At 46.9% G+C, this 9505-nt stretch overlaps 1 protein-coding gene across 1 annotated transcript; it reads right to left on the reverse strand.

The window, feature by feature from the left end:
* Positions 1–4533: 4533 nt before the first annotated feature.
* On the reverse strand, positions 4534–9268 carry CALCB (calcitonin related polypeptide beta). Its single transcript, XM_037050169.1, has 5 exons — positions 9199–9268; positions 8065–8159; positions 7670–7816; positions 5568–5749; positions 4534–4975 (listed from the first exon to the last, which is right to left on the reverse strand). The coding sequence occupies exons 2-4, from the start codon at positions 8148–8150 to the stop codon at positions 5590–5592; spliced, it is 393 nt and encodes a 130-aa protein (XP_036906064.1). The 5' UTR covers positions 8151–8159; positions 9199–9268; the 3' UTR covers positions 4534–4975; positions 5568–5589.
* Between the last annotated feature and the right edge of the window lie 237 nt (positions 9269–9505).

Genomic DNA, 9505 nt, shown 5'->3' on the forward strand with positions numbered 1-9505 from the left:
TCTCTGCTCTGACATGGAGCTTGACCAGTGCAAAAAGCCTTTTGTTTGGCAGCATTTGTTGAAAACGGCAATGGGCACTTACATAAAAGTTCACAAATGCCTGAACTAATGAATAATACTTACAGTAAATAATAGACTCACCAAAAATATTTAAAGGACAATCTGGGGAATGTGATGTCTATAAGAAGTTTGAAAAGCTCTAACATATTTATGGGAATATAAAAGAGCATGTTTATGCATGGAGCTGCATGCATGCTCAGGAAAAATCTGACCTGGAGGCTGTCTGCAAGCAGGAAGTTGAAAGTATAGCAGAATTATGAACTACTTGGTTGAGTGTCAAAAGTGCGTCCCAATGTGCATGCAGATACCTTTGGTAAAGACAGAGACTTGAAGCTTCCGTCCAAGATGGAGGCGTAGGTAGACACACCATGCCTCCTCGCACAAGCAAAATAAGGACAACAATTTAAAAAGAAAAAAACAACCAGTACTGACAGAAAAGTGAATTGTATGGAAGTCTGACAACCAAAGAGTTAAAGCAGACACATTCAGCCAGACTGGTTGGAGGGGTGGAGTCAGGGAGCAAGGATGGAGACGGCTCACGGCAGGGTGGCTGGCGGATCCCAGGCACACAAAGTGGCAACTGGTGGACCCAGCAAGGCAGCAGATTGCAGAGGGATGCCGCATGTCCAGTCCCACATTCACATGCAGATAAACCAGGCGAAACTGGGGAGCGAGTCAGACCACGCAACCCAGGGCCCCAACACAGGGAAATGAAGTCTCAAAACACCAATTGAAAACACCTGTGGAGTTGAGGCGTCAGGAGAAACTCCCAGTCTCACAGGAGAGTTCAATGGAGGACCCACAGAGTCCTAGAACGTATACAAACCTCCCACACAGAAATCAGCACCAGAAAGGTCCAATTTGCTTTCAGGAAGCAGGGGAAGTGACTTAAACCTGGCAGAGAGCAGAGCAAGCGCCATTGTTCCCATAGGACCCCTCCCCACATACAGCATCACCAATCAGCAACAAGGCTATCCCACCCAAGTGAACTCCTAAAGCTCCAACCCTCATAGGTAACAAGCGCACTGAGACAAAAATAAATAAATAAATAAAGGGCCCAAATGAAAGAACATATCAAAGCTCCAGAAAAAAACACAACTAAGCAATGAGGAGATGGACAACCTATCGAGTGCACAATTCAAAACACTGGTGATCAGGATGCTCACAGAATTGACTGCATTTGGTCGCATTAGATGAAAAGAATGAAGGCTACACTAAGTGAAATGAAGGAAAATGTACAGGGAACCAATAGTGATGGGATGAAAACTGGGACTCAAATCAACAGTGTGGACCAGAAGGAAGAAAGAAACATCTAATCAGAAAAGAATGAAGAAACAAGAATTCAAAAAATTAGGAGAGGCTTAGGAACCTCCAGCACATCTTTAAACGTTCCAACATCTGAATTATAGGGGTACCAGAAGGGGAAGAGGAAGAGCAACAAGTGGAAAGGTTATTCGAACAAATAATAAAGAAGAAATTCCCCATTCTGGCTAAGGAAATAGACTTCCAGGAAATCCAGGGAGCTCAAAGAGTCCCAAAGAAGTTGGACCCAAGAAGGAACACACCAAGGCACATCATAATTACATTAGCCAAGATTAAAATGAAGGAGAGAATCCTACAAACAACAAGAGAGAAGGAGACAGTGACCTACAAAGGAGTTCCCATCAGACTGTCAGCTGATTTCTCAAAAGAGACCTTACAGGCAAGAAGGGGCTGGAAAGAAGTATTCCAAGTCATGAAAGGCAAGGACCTACATCCAAGATTACTCTACCCAGCAAAGCTTTCATTTAGAATGGAAGGACAGATAAAGCGCTTCCTAGATGAGGTCAAATTAAAGGAGTTCATGATCACCCAGCCCTTATTATATGAAATGTTAAAGGGACTTATCTAGGAAAAATAAGACAAAAACTCGTACAATAAAATGACAGCAAACTCAGAATAATTAACAACCACACCTAAAACAAAAACAAAAACAAACTAAGCAAACAACTAGAACAGTAACAGAACCACAGAAATGGAGACCACATGGAGGGGTGTCGACAAGGGAGTGGGAGGAGCAGAGAGAATAAGTAGTATAGATGGTAGGTAGAAAATAGACACGGGGAGAGTAAGAATGGTATGGGAAATGTAGAAGCCAAGAGCTTATAAGTATGACACATGGTCATAAACTAAAAGTGGGGAATGTGGGTGGGAAAAGGTGTGCAGGGCGGTGGGGAGTAAAGAGGGGGAAATTGGACAACTGTAATAGCATAATCAATAAAATACATTTAAAAAAACACTGAGAGACTCATTGATTCTACATAGTAAAGAAATATTTGTTCAGTCATTAACTGACCACTAAGTTAACCAAACAGAGACTTCAGTGGATACACGACAAAGACTTTAAAAATTTAGCTCAGAGAAGTCACTAAGCAAACGAGCAACAACTACAACAATAAACAACAATTATTTATCCTTGAGTTGGTGGTAGGAAGCAAATACAATTTCCAAATTTTCCATATTATATTTTAAAATGTCCAGTTTTTTAAAAAAATTGAGACAAGCAAAGAAACAAGAAAGAATAGTCTATACACACAAGAGAGGCAGTTAATAGAAGTTGTTCTTCAGGAAGCACAGACATTGAACTTATTAGACAAAAAAATTCTAAATCAGCTATTTTATATATATTCAAATACCTCAAGCAAACAATATCTAAAGAAGCAAAGCACAAGGATGCTGTCACACTGAGTATAGAATATCAGTGAGATAGAAAGCCAGTCTTCCCTTCACCCTACAAAGTTCTCCATGTTCAGTCCTCCATTACCACCTGTCTGAACTCCTCCCCCACTTCACTTTCCCCTCTCTCACTAGAGATCTGACCCACAAGAAAAAACAGAAGATAAGGGAACACGTTATACTCTTCACCACAGGGATGTAGCCATCAAAATTCAGAACGTGAGAAAATCTGTTGGGCAAACACCCTAGTTTCTCCAACAGATAAATTGCAGGAGGGGGCAAAAAAGATGGAGGGAGAGCCTCTAGATTATAGGAGACTTAAAATGTATCAACCAGCAGCAATGTGAAGACCAAATTTGACCTCTGATTTTATACACATATGTATATATAGGTATATTTTATATAGGATATATGCATAATACACATGCATATATAATTGAGGAATTGGAAACATAAATAGATGTGAGACATTAAACAACTGAGAAATTACTATTAATTTATTTTAGTTGTTACATGGGATTATGTTTATTTTTTAAAGATTTTTATTTATTTTATTTTTAGACAGAGGGGAAAGGAGAAAGAGAGGGAGAGAAACATCAGTGTGTGGTTGACTCTTATGTGCCCCCTACTGGGGTCATGGCCCATAATCCAGTCATGTGCCCCGACTGGTAATCGAACCAGGGAGCCTGTGGTTCACAGGCCGGAGCTCAATCCACTGAGCCACACTAACAAGAAAGATTATGGTTATGTTTAAAGAGTATTGTCCATTTAGGATACATGGGGAAATAGGTATGGATATATTGATGTAATAATACAGGGGTCAAGGGGAATAGATGGTGCATACATGTAATATCATTGACCATAAGCTGATCACTGAAGCCAAGTCAGTGTCTTAGTCCATTTGAGCTGCTATAACAAAATACCACAAGCTGGATAGCCTATAAACAACAAATATTTATTTCTCACAGTTCTGGAGGCTGGGAAGTCCAAGATCAAGGCACCAGTGGATTCAGTGTCTGGTGCAGAACCGTTTTCTCATTCATAGCAGCCTTCTCCCCACAGCCTTGCACAGCAGTGGAAGAAGCAAACAAATTCTCTCTGGCCTCATTTTTAAGGACACTAATCCCATTGGCGAGGGGACTGCCCTCACAACCTCCCCAAATCCCCCCCATGTCCTCCCCACCCTCGTACCATCACTTTGGTATTAGGTTTCAACATCTAAATTTTGGTGAGGGGTGGAGGGACACAAACATTCACCCCGTAGCATAAAGTAATGGGTAGAAGGGAACCATTTTATTAGATAAAGATTAGGTTGTTTATATGTGTAAATTTTTCCATTTGTCTTCAAAATCTGATGGTCTACCACGTGAGGAAGCCAGGTCAAAGAACGGCTCACAGTTCCCTGGAAAAAAACGTCACGAGCCATCGCTGAGGCCTGTGGCGCAGCCATTTCAACAGGAAGCCCTGGAAACCAGCACCTGAGTCTGTGTGTCCTTGGACTTCACTTTTCTGTGCCTCTGTTCCCTTAGATGTGAAGTGGAAATAATCATGGAATCTACTCTATAAAGTTGTCATGAAGATTAAACAAAGTTATAGGTGTAGTGTGCTATCTTAGAACATTGTCTTGTCTATATAGTAAGCACTCAAAAATGTGAACTATTATTATTATTACATGGGAAAAGAAGTTGGAATAAATCACCAGGATCTTGAAACACATGTATCCAAAATATGTTTTTAATCTTGATGAGGTTCACAAATGGCACGATATTGACATTTCCTTAAACAAACCGTACAGTCAGGTTCTCAGACAACAAGGCATAGCATCACTGTTACAACAGAGCATAGCATCACCACAGAGGCCACAGGAGGCGGAGATTTCACGCGCCCTGCAGTTCGGCAAAGCTGCCGTGGTCAGCAGGACCGCTCCCTCCAAGGACCAGTTTGCTGCCGGATGAGCTGATGAGAGACGCCGTCACGTGTACTGCACATGGAATCAAATATAAAAAGGATGCACAACAAATATGGAAATAGCTTGTTTTGCATTCGATTTCATTCCTTTTGACTGACAAGGTGGTTTTTTCTGTTTGTTTGGTTTTTGTTATCTATTAGGATGCAAACATGTATATCTTCCATGGGGCCTTCTCACCAAGTTGTTGTCAACAGAAATTAATAGAAGTGGTGAGTTCAGCTTCATGGTAACCTGAGACGGAGAAAAAATTTTAAAAAAAGAAGAAGAAGAAAGAGAAGAATGAGAACTAGGAGAATAAGAAGGGAATAAACAGAATTATTACTGAAAAGAACATGAACATACAGAAGTACTTCTTTAACGGAACAGCATTTTACAAATTATGAGTGTAAAGTGTTGGAAGCAGGCTTTTAGAACAAATGAAAATTAAAACAATCCAATAGTCACCATGAACATTAGCAGTAGCATTATGATTACAGTCCTCTGGACTGAAACTGTAGACATGGATCAAGAGTTGAGGGCTTTCTGAACCTGAGTTCATTAATGAGGAGTAGCCCTGGCTAAGGTTTGCAGGGTCCTCCTTTTCTGAATTCAGCAAACATTTTTTTTGTTTACTTCTCTTCTCAGAAAGATGAGATTGCATCTCCGCAGCCTGACCTTGTGCTCTCACTTCAAGCTGAGTTGTAGAAGGAACTCACTACCTCAGGAGGAAGAATGCAATTGGAGAGGAGGATCTGAAGGACCTACCAGGTTCAGTGGATTTCAAAGTGTGGATGTTAACCTCCAAGTCCCTTCCCCTCCCATCCAACGGTATAAGGGCAGTCACCTTCCTGGAGTCGGTTAGCAGCTCAGGCCTGAAGGTCTCTACGGCGACGACCAAAGGCATCGGAGCCCACGTTGGTGGGCACGAAGTCGCTCTTCACCACGCCCCCAGATCTGCTCAGCAAGTCTGCCAGCCGATGGGTTACACAGGTGGAAGTGTTGCAGGCTCTCTTCTGGGCAGTGACACTGATTTGCAGGATGGAGAAAGGAGAAAAAGCCTGCTAGTGAGAGGCTAGAATCAGGAACCTACCCCATGGGACCTCCTCTAAAAGAATTTTAGTTCTTCAACATACCACTTAAGTATTTCTCCTAAATGCAATTATCAAAGCTGTTAGAGGAAATGGCCTGACAGCCTTTGCTAGCAGCCCTTCATAAAAATGAAAAAGAAACAGAAAAAAAAACAGTGCCTAACTACAGGACATATGCTAAAACCTTGCCCTTATCAACATGTACATCCAATGCTCTTGGGCTAGGGAAGGAGCACTCAGCAGAGGCCTGGCCCCACCCCAGGACACAAAATAAGCACACAGAAGCAGTAGCCCAGCCAGGGGCACCAACAAAACCACTTTCCACGGGAACATAAAAATTCCCTGAAGTCTTACCTGGAAGCTCAGAGAACAGGGCTTGCAGGATCCTTTCCCAGATGTGATTACCTACTCCACAGCACACCTGTTCTTAATGCTGGAGCTGGTTCCCAGGGACCACTCACCAGGCCCTGTATCCAGCTACCCTGAGGCTAATGTTACTCTTAATCATAGGCCCTGGGCACTCTCAAGCCTTGAAGAGGGCCCAGAGTAATGACCACCAACTGTAAATCCTTTTAGAACAAAGCTTTATTCATCAAGGATGAAGCATGAGGGATAAAGCAGGAATTGCAGGGCTCTGCTGTGATCTTCCCTCGCTCTCTCTTAGCTCTAACCTGGTCTATGGGTCCTGCTCTCTTAGCTTCCATCCTGAGGTCCCCAACATTTTCTGTCACAAGCAAAGCTACCAGTACCAGCTTGAAGAGCAGCCAGATTGAAATCTGCATGCATTAAGTTCAATGGGAGCAAGAAAGGAAATCAGGAGGGAGTGTAAGGATTTCACTTGAAATCCTGTGGCAACTCAGAGTTGGGGTGGCTACTTGTCTCCAGGCTGCTGGCTCTATCCCTTTTCTTGCTGGGTGTTTCACCCCAAAGTTGATGCCAGAGAACATATGAAAATTGTTTGGGTACTTCAAGTATGTGCCCAGCACATAGGTACTCAGATTGCTGCACCACTTAGCTCTGGAGCTGTCCAAGCTGCTGGGGAAAAACATGCCAAACAATACCATGCACTGGGTTGGCCCCTGGGAGCAGTCATGCAGGTTAGACTAGGAAGGAGTCATTTAGAGTCACTTCCAGAGGCAGAAGGGGCAGGCAGGAGGACAGCTCATACATTCTCCACTAGAACTCAGATGGTTGCTGAGCCAGGGCTGCGTGGGGAAGGGGTGACCTTTCCTGGCCTTCCTCATGCCTTCATGCTCTGCAGAGAGGTTCTCAGAGCAGATGCAGGTGCAACCGTGCCTCTGCCCTGGCAGTGCCAGGGCCAGAGCAGGGGCTGGTGTGTGCTCCAAGCTCAGGGTCACAGGCAGGTGTGGCTGGGGAAGAGTGCTCTCCCCAACCCAGCAACAGCGTGCACATCTCCACAGATCCTACCTCAGACACTGCTGTACCTGACCCCACCCTCTGCAAGGCCTTTGGCAACACCTTGCCGTGTACAACAAAGCCTCCTTGCAGGTGCGAGAGACCAACACACACCTGTTAAATTTCTAACACATCCTGAGGTATACTGGGTCTGCCTGCTGGCTTCAAACTTACCAGTCTTAATTCATCTGATGCTGGGTCATCTCCTCAGTGGGGCAAGACCAATGCCCAGAGAAAGCGATGCCACACCTCCTCATTTCATTTCCTAACAGCTTTCACAAATGGGTCTTTTAAATATGTCTAACCCAAATCCCCCCAGCTGCCCCTGGACCTCTGTCTCCCCTGGAGCATGAGAGTGGCTGGACTCCTGGCCAGAGGTTGTTTTCCCTACCTGCCTAGGGTATGTCCTCCTGGATATGCCAAGGTGGGTGGGGAGCCTTACCTGGAGTCCTCTGTCTCCTGCTCCTCTTGCTCCAGTTCGTTGGTCTTCCTGTCTACATAGGCCTTCAGGAGTGCAGCCAGTAGGAGGCGCCCTTCCTTCTCACTAAGTGCAGCGGGATCGAGGTCTGGAAGGCTCTCCAAGGCGGACCTAGGGAGGGGCAATCCCAATACGAGCTCTAAGTCCCAGTCTGGCCCCTCCCCAAGATAAGCAGCCAGTCCTCTTGCTCGCTGTGACTTGCCCTGAAAATGTACCCTTCTCTCCCCACTCCCAGCCACAGGGCTTGGGGCCACTGTCCCGCTGAAGGCGTTGACTCACTAGGAGCCTCTGTTGTAACTTCAGAGGCACAGAACTGCCCAGTCCCAGGGTCAGTGGCTGGTAGCTTCAGGCTGTCTCACCTGAGTGGTGCTGCCTGGAGGCCGCCTGCCTGGCACAGGACCAAGATGCTGAAAGCCAAGAAGGGGGAGGACTTCCCGAAGCCCATGATGCCTCTCTGTAAAAGGAGAATAACATCACCGTGGCCCCCAGAGCAAGCGGTGGCCTGGAGCCTACAGACCTAGGCTCCGGCCCTGCCTCTGCCACACCTGCCTTGTGTCCTCAGGCAGGTTACCTCACCTCTTCACGCCTTGGTTCTGTTCATTTGCCAGACGGGCTGCTGTGAACCCCCAAAGAGGCATTTTAGTAAATGTCATGGTACAGCAGAAACAAGTGTCCTGGGGTGAGAATGGGAGACTTCTGCGGGAAGCCAGAGAGAAGCCACAAACGTCCGTATGCACACACACCCACACCTTTTGCCCTACACAGAAACCAGGACCCACCCTGCTATACACTTAATCTCCTGTCTTCGCCGGACGGAGACATCTAGGAGCACCTTCCCCTAGGCTGAACTTCCTGCTAAATCGAGGGAGAGGAAAGCGGGAAGCATGAATTGGAAGAGTGCTGTGGGGTTGAATTTGGGGAAAATTTAACATGCCCGTTACCAGTGACTCCAGGCTGCACTGGGGCACAGTTTGGCTGCGGCTCTTAGGCGCCCCCACCGCGAGTTGAGCCCACTGTTCTGGTTCGCTAACTGCACTGCCTCAGGTCCATGCCACTGCCCCAGGGACACTGGCGGGCTGGAGGCGCCTCAGAGGAAGACTCAGGGCTCCACAGACCCAGGAACCAAATGGGGTCCCTGCAGACACAGGGCGCACAGCGCACTGCCGACCCGCCAGACTCCGGAAGGATCCTGCACACCGACGGCACCAACGCAAGGGCCGCACACTCTCCTCTCTGCACTCGCGGAGCTTCCAGCCCCCAGGCGAAACCCTGGGGGTGCTTGGGGTTCCACGGATGTCACTTAGAAGATGTACCGATGGCCCCAACCACCCGCCTTCTCTCAAGAGGGACAGAGAGCTAGAAGCACCTGTCAGTAGCTGGGCCGAGATGGTCGTGAGAGACAAAGGAAAGGCAAGCAGGCAGGCAAGCGGAGCAAACTAGATGAACTGATCCAGAGGCAGGTCACTAAAGTGGAGTGGGAAGAAGTTCCTCACCTGGAGGCTTGAGATGCGGGAGCGTGCAAGCGGCCGGTCCGCCTGGATGGACACAACGCCTGCTGTGGGCGTCTTCCCCGCGGAGCTCTTGGCTCTTATTCCAGTGATAGTGGGAGGGGGGTCCCCACGAGCCCGCGCGGCCAATCCAAAGTGGCCAGGACCGACCAGCTCCGATTGCGTCACTGCTCCCGCTCCCGGCACCGGTCCACCAGGGAGGAGAGCCATCCGCTCCGACTGTCTTTTGCAATGAGGTCATCGCTTGGAGAGCTTGAGGGCTGGGTGAGGGTGGGGAGCCTTCGACGCCCAG

Source organism: Sturnira hondurensis, unplaced genomic scaffold, assembly GCF_014824575.4.
Source record: "Sturnira hondurensis isolate 20B ecotype Veracruz unplaced genomic scaffold, ASM1482457v3 Scaffold0006505, whole genome shotgun sequence".
NCBI classification, from domain to species: domain Eukaryota; kingdom Metazoa; phylum Chordata; class Mammalia; order Chiroptera; family Phyllostomidae; genus Sturnira; species Sturnira hondurensis.

Bases quoted from the DNA above. Each gene is read 5' to 3' on its own strand.
- CALCB (XM_037050169.1), bottom strand. From the start codon at position 8,150: ATGGGCTTCGGGAAGTCCTCCCCCTTCTTGGCTTTCAGCATCTTGGTC. The intron at 7,817-8,064 runs GTGAGACAGCCT...GCCCCTCCCTAG, and splicing joins CTCCAGGCAGCACCACTCAG to GTCCGCCTTGGAGAGCCTTC. The intron at 5,750-7,669 runs GTAAGGCTCCCC...CCTGCAAATCAG, and splicing joins CAGGAGACAGAGGACTCCAG to TGTCACTGCCCAGAAGAGAG.